The 17836-nt window shown below is 43.4% G+C and overlaps 1 protein-coding gene across 5 annotated transcripts in view; it reads right to left on the bottom strand.

Moving 5' to 3' along the window:
• The window catches only part of LOC149858996 (ATP-binding cassette sub-family C member 3-like), a 345108-nt gene that overhangs the window by 39359 nt on the left and 287913 nt on the right, over positions 1 to 17836 (bottom strand). For all 5 annotated transcript variants that reach the window (XM_090061603.1, XM_090061602.1, XM_090061604.1 and 2 more), the window contains 4 exons: positions 6182 to 6358; positions 4147 to 4272; positions 2741 to 2878; positions 791 to 916 (listed from right to left, as the gene is read on the bottom strand). In XM_090061603.1, the coding sequence (XP_089917729.1) occupies positions 791 to 916; positions 2741 to 2878; positions 4147 to 4272; positions 6182 to 6358 (567 nt within the window). The remainder of the gene's footprint in view (positions 1 to 790; positions 917 to 2740; positions 2879 to 4146; positions 4273 to 6181; positions 6359 to 17836) is intronic.

The following is a 17836-nucleotide window of genomic DNA, read 5'->3' as shown; positions in this document are numbered from 1 at the left end:
TGTGGGGACCATTTAAGAAAGGTTGAGTAGCAGTTTAACCTCTCAACATCGCTTGCTTTATATAGTAAGGTTATTCTACATCTCCTCAAAGCTCCTATGAAAACAGCTTACTATATTAATAGATGCAGACCCTGAGATTTTACCCAGCTTTAAAAGGATGTTCATCAAACTAAAGTCTACCCCTTCACAGGTACCTTTTGGAACAATCAACTTACATTTAAATATGCTAGTCGATGCCTATTTAAAAAATTGGAGTGGTAAATTAAGACAGCTGAGTGATGAGACCAGTAACCAACTTCTGGCATGACTGATCTGAAGTGGATTTGACCTGTAGATCTAGAAGCAAACGTTTCTATGGCTCATTTCCTAGAACAGTCTCTCTCAACCAGATGGTCACAGGAAAAATGGAGGGAAGATCACGAAATACTTAACATTTTGTTACCAATCTCAAGCAAAGAAAATTTCACTTTTTTCTTCCCCACCCACTTTTACCCTCCACGGGTAAGAACCCTCCACTGACCTCTTGAAACACATACCTGGAATAATTATTCCAGTTTATCATTGTTGGGAGTTTTTACTCTTATTTTTAAAATAAATACAAGAAGTCATGAGAACTTTCCTGATTTTGTGGAGGCCAATATACAACGATTGAGAAAACGTGCCCTAAGCCATCCAAGTGCTCTTTGTGTTTATTTTAAAATAATGGAGCTACAGTACAGTTAGTACTTTCTTGTTTGTGCTGCTGAATTAAGTCTCTAGAATATAGTCAGATAAAAAAGATAGTACTTACCGGGTCTGTATTAACGGGGGAGAAAAATGGAGGCCTTTCTTTAAAGCATGAAAGGATCAACTCAATGATTATCAATACGAAGTAGATGTAAAACGTTACAAACCTAAATCTATCTTTCACCTGGCCCTGGAAAGAGAGCAAAGGAAGTAAAGGATTGCTTTCATTTAGCTGTGTGAGTTCAACATAAAGTAACGTATTGAACTTCCTACTGCCAACCTGCTGTTTCTCTGGAAGTGAATCCTGCAAAACTAACTACCAGGAATAACTTTTACAAATGTGAGATATGTTAGGTAACGCGCCTAAATGTGTGCATCGAACTTCTAATTAAGTCCTGGTGACTCCATAGGATTTATGTAGGATTTCTTCTGCATACGGCTGCTTTCATGATCCTTAGGGGTTCCCCAAGATGCTTGCAGGGTCATGTCTTTAATGCAGAAACACAGGACGGCTGCACCATCCCACACCAGATCCATCAAGTCCTGCCTCCTGTCTCTAGCAATGTGCAGTGCCAGGTGCTTTCGGAGGAAGATGCAAGGAACTGTGTGTTGGACAATTACATTATCATTTGCTGTCATTTTCTTGCCAACCCCCAGAAGTTGAGTGGGAAGGCTGATATCTGATATCACTGATTCCCAAAACTGTGGCCGGCAGATAACACTGGGTCCTCTCCACCACCCTGTTGATTAAAAGTTTGATTACAGTGCACGGTTGACTGCCAGAGATGTTGACAGTTAGCAGTGCTCTGTTGGCTACGGGAACTCAAGAACCACTGCTTTAAAGAGTTTTTTAAAATCCTGCCTAACATAATGCTGGATGTTCTCACTGTCCATACAAAAAGCCTAATCATTAAATGTCAGGATGAGGGGGCTTCTAGCCCTTGGCAACTGCAAGACCAGTGGAAGAGATGTTGTCCAGGGTTTTGTTTTAAAGCTCCATGTCTACAGGGTACCCAAGCTTCACATTTAGTTTTGCTAAAGAATTTGTCACCAATACTCTTCCATCATGATCTAACTCAGTATTTTTACTTTTTTGACCGTCTTTTTTTTTAAATTAAAACAGAATTGTATCCACCCAGGTGAATGGTGGGAGGTGGCAGAGGAAATTCATTGTTACTGTACTTTTCAAATTGAATAGTCTAAATGAATATTGCACAGACTGCCATTTACAGTTTAATTCAATCTCTACTGGAGTGCTTCATGCACTTTACCATATCAAGATCTCTCCTACTGAGAGAGTAATAATAACAGTAATAACCAACTAGGATTATTATTATTAAAAATAATCAAATTATTTGCTATATGTCTACAAGGCAAAAATAGCACTCACGAACCTTTTAAAAATACTCTTCTCACCAGGCCTGAGATGACCTGATCACTGAAGCAATACAATTTATTTATTTGTGACATGGGAATTGATAAGGGATCTGGCAATCCCTCCCTCACCGTGACAGAACCAACTCTGTGTGTAAAATGGGAATCGTAACAGCCAAGCTTTGTTTTTCTTCTATTAACTTTGGGCTTTCTGGTAAAAGCCGCTGTAGGAGTCAAAAGCCTGTTCCCGCATCAAGGATTTTATAGAGTTGTGCAAGGCAGCCAAACTGTTCAGACTCAGGAGGACAACTTGAAGCCTAGATTAATTTCTTTGCTCATTACTCAGTCTCTTTTAAAAGGCAGACATTGCTGCACACTGTGCACTACGTATGAACTTGCTGCAGCACTCAAATTCCTGCCAACGTAGCCTCCAGCGGGACATCACTTAAACATCCCCACTGGATTATACTGATGTAAAGCAACACACTCCCTCTAATTTAGAGACTGAATCAAGGTACTAACACCAAACTTCCCTTTCTTCTCTGGCAAAATTCATATTGAGATCTCAGTCTGACCCAGGTGACTCCTTCTCCCAAGCCAAGAGACACTTCCCTAGACTCCCCTAGAATCACTTGCTTACCTGTGTCGTTGCAGTCATGATTTTCGATCGGAAGGGACCCAGAGCACAGAGGATAGATAGAAACCAGAACACAATGAGTATGCCAGAGGACTGTACTCCACGCAGTCGTTCGTACTGAATGAGGATCGCAGCTAACAACTGCAAAGAGTAAATGTGGAAATGCATGAATACACATCTCACGGCTCTCCCTAGTTGCTCTTTCACTGTGTGCCCATAAGAAGACCTAGCAGCTGCATCACCATTGTCATGGCAGAGCCTCCACTACAAACTTAACTGCAAACTATGACTGTAAAAACCCAGCTCGTTTCAATGAAAGTCAAAAGGCAAAACTTTCTTTTGCCAAGAGTGTCCTTAAGGAATAAATTGTTCTCCTTGTCTTCAGAGCCCTTGGTTTTTGAGCTTTGTTTCTACTTTTAAACTACAGGTTATCGTGTCTGCGCTCAGGAACTGCTGTGATTATTAGGGATACAGGTTTTAAACTCTCCACACCAGGTCACTTCTCTCCTGTAGGCAGGTAAATCAAAATTTGTTGCGTTTTTAATTTTCCACGGGGAATTAAAAGCTTAATGAATCAATGTTTCACCTTTTGGTGCACAACTCAAAGCCAGTTTGAGACCTGAAGCCACTATGAGACCTTAAGCAACAGGAATTTGGTTTCTGCCCAGTTAAAAACGTGCCTAATTTGGGCTGTCCAGTCTGACGCAGCCTGATACGGTGTGCAACAAAGCACAAGCTTTGGTACATTATTGCCCAGCTCAGATGAGGTCAAGACCAACCTAACATAAAACACAAATTGCTTCTCTCCAAACAAGAACCACAGTTAGGGCAGAGCAGCAACATTTTTCATTAGCAAATCTGTGATGCAGAACAATCCCTTCCATTGCAAGGTTTTAACCTGACAGCTTCAGGGCTCATTGAGGTGGAGATAGCCTACACTTAAGGCTTTCTAGAGAAACCCATATTTTTCATGCCCAACTGAAATATTAGCATTTTAGGTTTAACAAGGCTATTTTTAATTAGAGAGAATAATTAATGATGCTGAAATGTGCCAGACTGATTGTTCTGCCAGCGCTTCATGTATCAGCTACAAAGCTACATGGCAGCAGACAAAACCAGCACCTCTGCTCCCTGCACCAACATCTTCCTACCATGTCAAACCCATGAGAAAGAGATCAGCTCCAGGGCTGGGAGAGCAATTCATTTTTCAAGTTCATTCAGTCCTTCTGCTTTCTCCCAACATTGCCAAAATAGGGCCAATGCAAGGGGCTGTCCTGATTCACAGGATTCTCCGGTTTAAAGCAGAACACAATATATGACTCCTACCCCATTCATTTACTGGTGCTTATTTTGTCCCAGTGAACAGTATGGTTGTTAATTACTATTACTAATTGGAAACCGATACCTACCATTGTGATGCCAAGAATTAGGGGAGTTACAAAATAGACGGGGTGTGGAGTTCTGCTTTGCAGGAGTTCATGAAAAGAATAGAACAAATCCGCCCAGCAGACGCACCAAAGCAGAACACCTAAAAACTAAAAGAAAAGTAGTGTTAAATGGGAAAGGCATTTGATTCATTCCCTCTACATATGCAGAAACAGGGTTTGCAGCACCCTACACTTGAGCTGTGAAAAGCTGATGTAAACCAGGTGGGGATCCTAGTATCAATGGAACTGCTGCAACAGTCACTAGCTGAGGATCTTGCTTCATTTATTTTTGTAGGGGTGATAAATGTGATCAGGGTTAAGACTAACAGCTATCTGTTTTCTGCAGACAGACTCCAATTAATTAGAAATGGCTGGATATTGATTTGAAAGAGATGCATCTAGTGATGCATACTCTGGACAGGGAGGCCAGAAGTTGACCCTTGGATTGACTCCATTTCCCTGTCCAAGCTTTTAATGTGGCACTGGACAAGCTTTTAACTTTCCCTCCTATTGTTTGGGCAATGAGGATAATAATGACACGTCAATACCTTTTAGGGATATAATGGGAATTAGAAAATGTTCAGAAAGTACCCGAAACTGGGACAGATCTCTGTGTCATTGCTAATTATAAACAGACCTGAAAAATAACTTGGAAAGTCCCCAACTGTGATTGCACCCATAAAGTAAAAGTCACTTCTGAGAAGTGGCCTTAATGTGACGGCCATGTGCCAATGATAGCCTCAATGTAGAGATTAAATGAGGACTATATGGTCTGAAGCAAGTCTCCTTCTAGCAAAGTGAACTGTATCCTGTAGACTAGGTGTGTTCTTGTGGTTCACATCAGGCCACACTCTCAAGTCTCTGGGACAGCATTGCCAAAGCGTGCAATTTTATCATGGGTTTCCTGAAATTTGGCAGTTGTCTTAAAATCCTGGAGCAGAGAAATGTGTGAGAATGTCAACATTCATTAAAAAAAATGGTTTTAATCCTCATGGTTGTGGGGGAAAGCTTTGAACTGTTTAAAATACAATACCTAAGGGCATCCAGAAGGCTCAAAAATCACACAGCAACTGAAATAAATCATAAAGGTACTAAGATTTTTAAAAATAAAGCCTCACGGGTTTTAAACCAATCTCAGGATTTGGGGTAGGCTGATTTAGAATCGTCCAATACTTGGGGTTGGCAACACTGCAGAAGTCTTCAAGCACGCAATCCCAACCTGAAGGGCATTAATATTGCTTATGTAGCTGTAATCTGTACTAGGCTTACTCTCTTCATTGTAACCCTCTCCCCCTTCCCCTCCTTTTGTTCACTCCCTTCATTTGGTGCATCACATCTGAATGTAAGTTTGAGGGAAGAAAGGTCAAAATTTATGGTGGTGGCAAACAAACCAAGGCTTGTTACATCCCTGGCAAAGCTTCCTGATGCCTCAGTGTTCAGTATCTATGCAAAGTATTTCTTTATAATCCATCTAATTAACTGATTAGGTCATGTGGAACGCGAAGCAAAAGATGCCTGTCCAGCTTCCTAGCCATCTGCTTAGCTCTTGTGTCAACCTTCCCGTTTACTACCGAAGTATTCATTTCTTAATTGTGTGTATACGTAAAATAAGGGGAAAATGATGATGAGGATCAAGAAGGGACAATTTAGAACCATATTTGCTAGGTTACCTTGGTAGGGCATATACCTAGATCAAAAAAAACCAACAGGAGACATAAGGGACACGGCATTTACACAGGCCCATGAACAAGTGGGTTGGTAAGCATCAAGCCTTATGCTTTCAGGCTGAATTCTTTTCACCAGAATTTAGGCACCTGGTGAAAAGATTCTCCTTGTTATCAAACACTGTAAAGCTCTTAAAACCATAATCTACAGAATATCAAGGAATTTCCATACCCGGTTCCCCTTTACTTGCAGTTCGCCTTCAATTTGCATTTCTTTGCTTCCATGCAGATATGTGAACCCCCTCCCCCTCCAAAGGCACAGAGTTTTGCAGAGAGTTGCAGAAAGATCCTACCGTCTTGAACCTGCTCAACACAGACAGTACGATGTATCCTCTCTTGTAGTGTTTCAGATAAAGGATATAAAAAGGGAAGGCCGTCCAGAGGTAAATACTGGGGATCCAAGCAAGGACGGTATTCTGAAAACATGGTGTTAGGTCTGGATTATCAGTTTGCACTGTAATGTTTGAATCCTGCAGAAAAGACATAGTAAGAAAATTTTAGTGGGGAATTTCTTGACCTCAACAGATGTTTAAAGAAACTGCTTCCAGATACTGCTAGGGTAAGCAAGGACCCTAAGGGCTTTTCAAAAGGGACACGTTCAAGATTCTGTAATACCTGTTCCAAGATGAAGGTTAAGAATAGTAGTTACAAGTACTGTGTAACCCCAACCAATATTTTTTACTTAGTAGAGCCCAACCTGCGTACTGCAATAGTTACTTCTGTCTTCATACCTTAGAACTGCATTTACATATTGTATTGCACAAATTATCACATTTTCAAGTTTTCATATTGGCTTAGCTTTATTCAAAAGCCATCAGAACTTGCAGCTAATGGCGTACCAGCATTTACTACAGTATTCATATTACACCCAGGCTGCAAAATACCTTTTACAGGACCATCACAGTGAAATCCTAAATTTGAGAACTTATCTGACAAGACTGATCCGCACCAAGGGAGATCATCAGGTTTAAACCAGCCAACTGTTGGTCTGAGTATCTGGGCAGAGGCTGAACTGATGAGCAAAATCCTGACCTTCTTATTCATAACCATGGAATGATAATTCAGTTTATTTTAAACAAAGCCAAAGCAAGTGAGCACAGTTTACAGGGAAGGAGAATGTGCTTCCTCGTAAACATTTCAAACTACATTCTCCATCTGCGATCCCAGATGTTGCAAGTCTTATTTTGCAGTTTATAGTTACTGGCTACAAACACGGTCTGGAAATTCAGACCCCACAAGCGGGCAGCGGAGCTGACTATTTTTTATGTTAGAACTAAGATATAAAAATGACCAAGTGGTCTGATCTTAACTTGGAGCTGATAAAATTAAGATCTACCTATGTGTAAGTCACATACACCTGTCTGATTCTTTCTCCGCTTTTTGGGTTGTTGGTTACCAACATAATTAGGGTTGCACAATTAAATTAACCCCGGTAAATTTGTAACTCTTCCAGAAGCTATCTTCTTCAAAAGCGTTTCTTGGGTCTACTGCTACATTTTCTTCCAAATGAAAAACCCCCCCAGAACTCTATAGAAATTCAGAAGGCAACAGCTGCTGTTTGAATGAAGCAGTTGCAATCAGCTCATAAGGCTTAGAGCAGTAGTTCCCAAACTTTTTAGGCTTGAATTGTCTTGGAAAATGCCAGCTCTTAGCTTTTACTCACTTTTTGACTATGGGAAAATAAAAGAGCAACTCTTTTGTTGTAAGGAACTCAGGAAGATGACAACAGGAAAGAATGCTTTGGATGCTGTGGATGTCTATGTGAAATCGCTGCATTTATATTATGAATAATGTGTAACTGCATACTAATAATGCTAGTATTGTGTGGCACCCTGCGGCACCTTAAAAGGATTTCACGTCACCCCTGTTGAAAATCACTAGCTTAGAATAACCAAACGATCACTATGGTAAGGAACTAGCAGAGACATGCTGTATTTCATCAGGCCATGTAGCATATGAAATAGTTCCTTTGAATAACAGCTACTAGACCAGACACATTTCTGGCTGGCATTCCTACGGCTTGATACTGCAGCTTTTGCAAAGATGATAGGCAGATGGCAGGGAAACCCAGAAGCGGTGTGAAGTGGCCCAAAGCCCGGTGACTTGGACTGAGTTGTACCCTTCGGAGCCAATGTTTCTATTTGGCCAACTGAGGAAAAAAGCCCAGTTTGAAGTACTGTACAGTATTAGACAAAAGTTTGGTAGGGATGAGGGAGCAGGATTCCTATTTCACCCAAACCGGTTTGCCTATCCCTAGAGGCAATCTCTGTCGTGTATAAAGCCGGCATAATAAACCAAGCAACGACAATTATGTCGTTACAGTATGACCCAATTAAAAAACCACAAACAAAATTAAAAAAAACCACCCACACACCCCGCTATACACTGATCTCTCACGCTTCACCTTTCTGTGGGAATATTCACTGCCGCTCGGAGGACAGTAGCAACACTCAGTACTGTTAACGCTGTCTGGCTCCTAAACGAGCCTGGTCAGAGCTCCAAATTTCACGTTTCCCTTCACCCAGCCTGGCTGGAACATGAGATGCCCGTCCAAAGGGACACTTCTGTTTGAACGCAGGAAGTAGTCTATTAAAGTTATTTTAAGCAAGATCCTTCTTTCCTATTTAAACAGGATTTTGTTTGTAATTGGGCATGTGTATTCTTCACCTGCCTGTTAAGTCTTCCTGTTGGAGAAAGCCCAGAGGGGAAGAAGCTAGAGAAGAGCGAGGAGAATTAGAAGGACATTTCTTGTAGACTATATAAAGGAAAATGCTGGGCCCCTAAACTTAACTCTTTTTATGTATATGATTATGCCAAAACATACAGAAATGGGTTTCCCTAGGATCTACCAGAAGCTTATCCAAAGATTGCCTTCAAGGTGCAGATTGCTCAGGGCCATTAACTTGCTTAAATGCGGCAAAAGCAAATACACTGCTGAACAGGGCTGTTCAGAAAAGCATTCTGTTTTTCACCAATTTCAGGATTTTCAGATTGGTTTTAATTGCCATGGAGAAGAAAATAAGACTCTCGCATTGTTATGAAGAAACACGAATGAGATGCTCACACTCCCTCAAAGCCAACGGGACGGGTATCAAAGACACTCATGTAGGAGGTAGGAGATGTCCACCCTCCCTCAAAGCCAGCGGGATGGGTATCAAAGACACTCATGTAGGAGGTGGGAGACACAGGTCTCTGCTCATCTGATCTGGTGCAACATCTTGGACCTGGGTCTCAAATGGCCCTGCTGATTGGGCCACTGGCTATTTTGGGGGGCATGTGCTATTCTGCACCTGATTAACCATGCTGACAAGTTTTAAGTTTACTTGAAAAAATATGTTTCTGGGAAAATTTTCAATCTTCATACATTACCATTTACTGCCAAGAAACTATGTCACCAAAAAGAAAAACCAATTCCAGCCAACTCGACTTGAAACACAGGAGAGGCCCACTGAAAGACACGGTGGTCCTAAATTCCTGAAATGCATTGGCAAGGAGTATGCATGTAGATCACCTAGTTTGTCTTGACTCAGTAAAACATTAATCTTATAGCTATGAACTTCACAACAAGGGAACCTGGAGCACGGGGCGACTTTTCTGGTCTTTTATAGAGCGTAGCAATTTTCAGGGAGGATTGTTACACTTTAAAATGAATCAGAATCTGCTATACTCATGATGTAAATTCCAACATCTGCCCCAATGATTCATTCTGAGGCACACTTCAACTTACCCCGTCTATCATAACTCAGCAGAAATATAAGAAGATTTTGCTGTGGTTAAAGTAATGAGATGCATATGATTGCAAAGAAGGTCTTGCACTGCATCTCTCAAATGGCCACATCCTTTGTCTCTACCCTCCCGTGTCCTAAACCCTGTTCTACAGAGCTGATAGCAGGCTCAAACAACCCAGCCAGAGTTTGACTCTGACCCACAATGCCCAGGATGGGAACCTTTGAGCCCAGGGATGTTTGGACTTGGTGTTTTGGTTGGTCCTACTAGAGACAGACGGTCGATTCATTGAATTTAGATAGACTGAAGCTAGAAATAGATGTCGCCCAATGAAGTGGATCAGCACTGTTGTTGTCCCAGCACTGGTGACCTACTTCACCGGATGACACATCACCCACTGATCTTGCAGAACAACGGGCCATGTGTTCCCCCCTTACAGAGATGTGCCCCAGGCAGCATTCGCCTGCTACAGCACATCAAACTTCCCTAGCTTCCTTTCCCCTTTCCAAAAGAAAGTACCTATTGAAAGGTCACTTCTGCATTTTGACATGCCTGTAATGTAAACAGCAGTTCAGTTTGATCCACACTGAGCTATTCACATAGGGTCCCTTAGGAGAACGAGCCATTAGCTTAAAGCCAGGTGCAAAAAAAGCCAGCACACAATGCAACCCCCCTACTCACTGCTCTGAAGGAACCTGAGAAAGACAAGCTGTGGTCTTGTTCTCTGCTTTAAATCTTATCTGGATGACAACACGGGAGAAAGGAATGAGGTTAATGCGTTTTAAACAGGAATCCTTCGTACTACCTTTGGTCACGATGTGGATGCTGCTGCCTTAATGTCCGACTGCAATTCCTGTAAGCCTGATGTAGGGGGAGCCTAATGATTCTCGTTGGGAATTTGGGAAATTATTTTCAATATATTAATTCCTTAGTACAATTTTTTTCTCTCGCTTTTTCAAGAAAGTACTGGAGTACCAAAGCATGGGAACCAAAGGGAAACACAACTTCAGGCTCCTGCAAAATCGGTTGCTATACAAACGCTGGCATCCTAATGGTAAAATCATGCCGGTACCTAATATTCGCACAACAGACAAGGTTAATATGTGCCATTCTGTTGACTCTTCTTTATTGCTCTTTACTGAGCTACTTAAGGTAAAAGTGACTGTGGTAGCAGAGGGAGAAAACCAAGGAAGAAAGGAGAGGAGACGGAAGTTGGTAAACAGAGGTAATGAATCCATAGCTCCGTAGGCAAGTTACAGACCATAACAGATCTTGTTGAAGCATCCATGAAAAAAAAAAGAAAAAGAATTTACAGGTTTCCCTCGCTTTATGTGGGTTCTGTATGTGTGAATTCGCTCTTATGAAATTACCCTTTTTATACCAAAAATACGTTATATGCATATTCACTAGTACGCGATCGGTGTGGTGGAAGCCTGCACTCAGCGGCTTTGGGCGGTGCACTGTGGGAGTGATGGGCACCAAAATATAGCCTCCCGTGTGGATCTGTGCCCCGTGCTTGTTGTATGCGACATGTCTCTGTAGCTGCCATCCCCATTATGGCTTCAAGGCGTCCCGCAAGGCGTCTCCTACCCCTCTCCCTGGGCTAGCGTGCATTGTTTGCTGGTAGTGATTACCAAACTCGTAAAAGTGGTAGAAATGGGTCTGGGAGTCAGTACAGTCGAGGTCTTGGAACATACCCCTATTTGTTACATTGTAAAAGTGGGGTCCCTTTATGTGAATTCGAGTTACGCGGTTTTCCAGGAACACACGTACAGCATGAAGTGAGGGAAACCTGTATCCTGACAGTAAGTGCTGAAAAGACACCTCGCCACCATATGCTTCCCCTTAGAGATAGGCCAGTATTTTGCTAACAAAGTTCACTCCAAATTCGGGCAATATTTTTACTGAATTCAATTTTGATAACAGCTCCTCTCTCCATCCTGTATCCTCCCTCCTCACCATGGCACGGAGACGGGTGTTGAGCTCCTGTCTGGATCCCAGACCACTCCTAACCACCTCTCACTTCTCCATCTGCAAAGTAAGGGCTGTAACGCTTTCTTTCCTTCACCTTTCATCTGACCTATTTAGGCTGTGAGCTCTTCTGGGCAGGGACTGTCTTATCAACCCATCCATAGATATGTATGTTGCAGGGAGGACCCTTCAGGCACTTCCATAATATGAATGGTAATGCAAAAAATTAACACCTGCCCAGGACTGCTAGTGAGCCACTGAGGTCCAGAAACCCTCGGGCATTTTTAGAACAAAAGCATGCCCATGCCTGAAAAGCACGTCACCCTTATACAGAGAAGAGACAACATGCTTCATTGATTGCGAGATGACAGCAGCCCAACCCATTTCCTCCACCTAACTCCATAAATGAAAGCCTTGCTAGGGCAAGGGTAATGGCATTATCTATTGCTTGCAACTGTATCCTGGCAACTTTGCTTGTCAAAGGTGGGATGGAGGAAAGGAGAGCTTAGATTACTACAAAACACACATGGCTCGGGTTGACATTTTTTTTTTTTCATTTATAAAATACACTGCAATGTTTGTTCGGCGTGCTCGTGAAGGGCATTGTTGAGAACAATGCGTTTTCATTCCACAGAGTGAAAACTTTAGGATTTCTTTCATGGTTTATTTTAGTGTTCAACTGACCTTACTCAACTTAATCTGCTAGACAAAACTCTAAACCATATTCTGCCTTTGGATATAGTCACAGGGCTCCATCAGTAGTATGTCTCCCTCTCTCATGTGTGCATGCTCACGCAGCACTGCCAATCCCATGCAGTAAAAGTCACGCATCAGGGCTACAAAAATCAGACTGACTTTCACAAACCAGGATTTTGAAACTGCAACAGTAAATTTGTGGTTGTTTTTCCTTTGCCTTGTAGCACCTGAGCATTTAGGCTTGGTGTGCTTTAAGTTTCAAAGTATTTACTTACAATTCTGAGGGATGAAACCATTTAAGAAAAAAAGACAGACATGAGATACTGCTACAACCACATGATTCTCGGAGCTGTGGCTTTACAAAATGCATCAAGTGTCGCAAGCCATGTGACAGAATTACAAGGGCCAGCAACACTGCACACATGTGTGCAGCTAAGGATGTAATCTGGCTGACTGCAAGAGGATAAACTGCAAGTACACCTACGTCACTTAGCAATATCATGACTTGACTCGCAGGATAAGAAGGTAAGAAGTGCCACACTGGGTCAGACCAATGGTCCATCTAGCTCAGGATCCTGTTTCTGACAGTATAGATGCTATAGGAAGGAAAGCACTGAACCAGACTCTCTAGAGTGATCTATCCCCTATTCAATATTTTCCCTGGCATCCACCGTCATCAATTTAGAGATGCTTGTGGAAACAGCTCTAATTCAATCTGTTCAATAACCACGAATAGATCTATCATCTATGAGGATGTCACCGCCTTGGACAGGGGGCAGTACGGTCTGACTGAATTAAGACGATATCTCATTCATCAAAAACAGGGGTATAAGTGAAGGGAGCTGGGGTAACTGTTTCTAGAGTCAAGCCCAAAGTGACTTCAGAAAAATTATCAATGTTATAGAGGGCAAAGAAAGAAGAGCTCTGTCCCTTGCCTTACGCAGGCCTCCTCCTACTCAGAGCATCAGGGCAAGTGAGCAAGTTGCTGTGCTTCAATGAGGCAATCAAAAGGAGGGGTTCTTCAGTTAAAAGACTTCCAACATCCTTCAACTGAGAAAAGTGGTGGAGGCTGGATCATCTGAACAGAAAAAAAAAAGACTGAGGGATGAAAACAACTGCTCCACACCATGACCGAAATCATGGAGATGAGAGAAAGAGCCTGTGGCATATCACACCTTAGAAAACGAACCCTCCCCCACCTGTGCGACCTTTACACTAATTTCTTTTGCCTTGGCTGAACATGTTCTGATGCAGGCAAAGTGGAGGAAGGGAAATATGGGGTCTGTCAGACTGATAATCTTATCGTGGAAAAAGCAAAAAGCGGAAGTACCCTACACACAAGTCACGTTGTTCTCTTGCTGAGCAAACCGCTTGCATGCATGTCATATCTCTTGTGCAACATGAACCAGCAGCGTGAATGGCACGGTTATTAAATGGTTTTAAGTGTCCAGGCATAACCTCCACCAAAACCTAGCCGGAACGAGAACTGATGTTTCTGAACCTAAGTAGTTACTTAAAAATCAATTATCTTGACATTCTTCTTTAACACTGTTTTGGTTCCCGTTGTCTTGCACAGTACTTTCTCCACCACATTTGTTTTTATGCACAGAAATTAATTTATTGCTGTCTCTTCCTGATAAAACAGAACAGGGCTCACCAAGTCACAGCCTGAAGGCTGCCCGCAGCTCATGAGGACATGATTTGCAGCCCCTGGGCTCTACCAGAGGCCACAGGCTCCTTCCCTGCTACAGGGGTAGGAATAAGGGTGGCACAGGCCATGGCCAGGGGCTGGGGGGAGGTTGTAGCCAGCCAGGGAGCTGGGAGTGAGGGCTAAGGGGGTATCATACAGCAGGGAGGGCACCCATGTGAGCACCAGGGCCGGACACAGACATGGGTGAAGCGGGCAGCCGCCCGCAGCCCAGACAGAAAGGGGACCCAGGAATAGTAATTTTTAATATTATTATTATCATCACCATCATCATTATCTCTGGCAAAGGGCGGCCTGATACTAAAAGTTTACCCAGGGCTGCCAGGAGTCTAGTAGGTGCTGGTGGGCATGGTGTAGCCAGGATCCCTTGGCCCACATGGTATGTGGCCCCCCATTACTTAGAAGCTGACCAGCTCTGGAATAGAAGATACAACTTTCAGAGTCCAACTCTCCAGCCCTCATTCAGCTGGGGCCCTCATCTCGATCAAAAGCATCAAATCCATACTAACGGGCCAAAATGTGGCCTCATAAAGTAGGATCACCAAGTATTTTGGGGTTTAATCTGCAAAACCATAATAACGGGTAAGCTTTCAGCTGCACCTAAGAGACTAAGGAACCCAAGCCTTATTGAAAGTCAGTAGGACTCAGATTCCTAAGTCACTGGACCCAAATCTACATGGACATTTCAATGTCTACCTACATCTGAGCCCTATGTACTATTTTGGGGGTTTTAGGGGGGGGAGGGGGGGGAGGGAATACCATATTCCTTGGTACTTACTTTTCAACTTGAAAATGCTTAGAAAAACAACAGTAACTGCAAAATGGAGACCTAAATATTTTTAAATATTAGGTGTTCTAAATATTTAAATGATGGGAAACTTTGTTTTTTTCTGTAAAAGGACATTTTTGGGGGGGAAAAAAAATTGTGCAGCCAGTAATGTGTATACAATATGAACTAAAGGGTTCCTTGTGGGGTGGGAGGAAAAGGAAAAATAAAAAAGGAAACAATAATTGATAAAATGGTGAAAACCCCTGGATGGCCCTGTTCAGTCTCATAGAAGAGCAGTGAAAATAAGAAAATGGAACCAGATTTGAAGGTCTTAGATTTCAAAACTACATTTGGAAAAAAAAAAAAAAGAAGAAGAAGAAAGAAAAGAAAAGCATTTCTCAAAAAATTTGGAAATGGCTAAAAAAAAGTTACTTTTCAGACTAAAAATGGCTTATCATTCGAAGACAGATTATGAATTCGTTCTTTTCTTCCCCAATATATTTTAATAAAAACACTTTGTAGAGTATGCATAGGCATTTGAAACAGCAGTCAATAATGTGGGTTTTATGGTGTTGATTGTTGCCCCTGGATCATACACTAACAACTGTAACACATTATTTATATAAAATGCATCTCCTAAGATGTCTGGCTGCTGTTACTGCTACACACAAACACACACTTTCGCTCAGACAAGTATGGAGTGATTGCATACAAGCTATAGCATTAGCCAGGAAGGGAGAGATTTATAGCCAGGAGTTAAACATAGCTGTAGCATATTAAGAAAATGAAAGATCTTGGTTCCATAGGTCTTGCAAAGCACTTTACACCTTTATTTTTAAACCCCCAGGGTTTCTTAACTGAATCTGAATACACTGCAATCAAGTATATGGAACAGAAGAAAGTCTCCAGTAATAAAATACTCTGAATCTAATGAGGAGCACAAGTGACGTGAAATGCTTTATGGTTTTAGCTGTAGTGATGTAATGAACAATGCCATGATTGTTATGTCCACGTGGTCCTAAAATGACTCCACATTTCATTGCAGATACAGGCAAAATTTATAGAACTCATAAGTTCTGGCTGCTCAGGGTTTTACACCCCCTCACTTAAGCTAAAAAGATCAATGTTTTGGCTGGGTTTTATGCCCTCTTAAAAGCTGAAGGCACTCACTTAGCTCCAAGTTTCACAATGAAAACCAATCTCCCTGATGATTTTTAAGCCTCAATTAGAAGTCAGACAGTCCTGGGACCACGTCTCTCTCTCCCTCTTTCCTGAGACACTATCCTTACTCCTTCTACTGCACATTCCCAGCACCAGATCCTCTCCCTTTCCCCAGGAAAGCATTCATAGGGTTCTTCTGGGGCTTTGGGACTACTACCCCTACTCGGAGAAAACGGGAGGAAGAAAGGGGAGTAGGTCTGTTGATCTCAATAGGCAACACAAAGCCTCTCCCATTAAGTAGACACTTTCTAGACATTTTCTGGCTGGGCCCCTTCTCCTGCTAATACTTTTATCGACCATCTGGACCCTGAGAAAGCCTGGGGCTCCCTGGAGCTAAGGAATAGGCCTGTGTGAAGCACCTAGTGTTCGCTTTGGATTTGGATTCGGCCGATTTGGGGGACAACAATTCGATCTGGCGATGTGTATCGCTGTCCCGAATCAATTCAGCTGAATCTCTGAATCAGCCAGGCCCAGCCCCTCAATGGCTGCCCCGCTGCCCACCCCAGCTCTTTCCTGCCTATGCAGGGGTCGGACTCGATGATCTACTGAGGTCCTTTCCAACCCTAACATCTATGAATCTATGAAAGAAAAGGCCCCAACTCAGCAGGTGCTGCTGGGTGGGTGGGGGGGCGATCCCCGCTGCCCCCCACTGCCCCACGCTGTGTGGGAGGCTCTGCATCTGCCCCCCAAACCCCCTCCCCACTGTCCCAGCCCCCCCATGGGTGCCCCGCCCAGCCCAGATCTGGCCCTTTAAGGAAAAAAACCAAGAAAAACCCTGAACTCACCAGTTCCTGCCAGCGGGGCGTGATCCCCACTGCCCCGCGCTGCCCTGTGCCATGTGGGGGGCTCTTCCACAACATGCCGAAGCCCCAAGGCTGCTGCAGGAGCGGCGAGTCTCCGGGGGCGGGGGTTCTTGTTTTTGTTTGTAAAGGGCCAGAGCCGGGGTGGATGGGGCAACTGTTGGGGGGGGGGGCTGGGAGAGAAAGGGAGGGTTTGGGGGGCTCATGGTAGAGCCCCCCATGAAGCATGGGGCAGTGGGGGGCAGCAGGGATCACCCCCCACCCAGCAATGCCCGGTGAGTAGGGGCTTTTTTTTTAAAGCACCAGGAGCTGGGGCAGGCAGGGACAGCTATGGGGGGCTGGGGGAGCAGGCAGAGGATGGGGGAGGGCAGGGGTCCCCCCATGGTCCCCTCCTCCCTTCTCCCCCACCCCTACTTACCAGCTCAGAGTCCAGCTCCAGCTCCCTGCTGCAGCCACCGGGCACTGCCCAAACTGTCAAAGCTCTTTTCTGAAGAGTTGGAGAGCTTCGAATCGATTCGGACCTTTTTATGGGTCCCCTGATTCGATTCGGGTGTTTAGATTCAGCCACCGGATCGGGCCGAATTGAACCAGCACCCGAAGCTTCGCACAGCCTTACTAAGGAACAAGTGGCCGACATTATACTAGAACTGCTCCAGATCTCTTGCTCTGAAAATTGGGTTAGATTATCAAAGGTGGAGTCAAATTCATTACTATACGCTGTAGTTTAAAAGTCCTAGCAGACTGTAAATTCCAATATGCTGGTCAGACAGGAGTGGCACTTGCTGATTTTCCTGACAAAACACAAACAGCAGCACCCGAGCAGATCATAGCCATCACTTAACAAAACCCCTATCTATATAGAAGCTCTGTCAACTCCGCAGGCTCCATTAATTGCCACGGTTATGCAGGGACTGTCACAAGCCCTCATGTCCTGGCATGTTTCTTTGTGACATATTTTGCTCTCAAATCTGAAATCTTTTCTTCTAGGCAGATGCGAAATTACACATTAGTCTGCTCTGCTGGCTGCACATAAAAGGACGCCGACGGGCACAAATTA

The sequence above is a fragment of the Crocodylus siamensis genome, chromosome 8 (genome assembly GCF_052110815.1).
Source record: "Crocodylus siamensis isolate JL-2025a chromosome 8, ASM5211081v1, whole genome shotgun sequence".
Taxonomy (NCBI): domain Eukaryota; kingdom Metazoa; phylum Chordata; order Crocodylia; family Crocodylidae; genus Crocodylus; species Crocodylus siamensis.
This window is presented reverse-complemented; position numbering and strand designations above follow the sequence as displayed.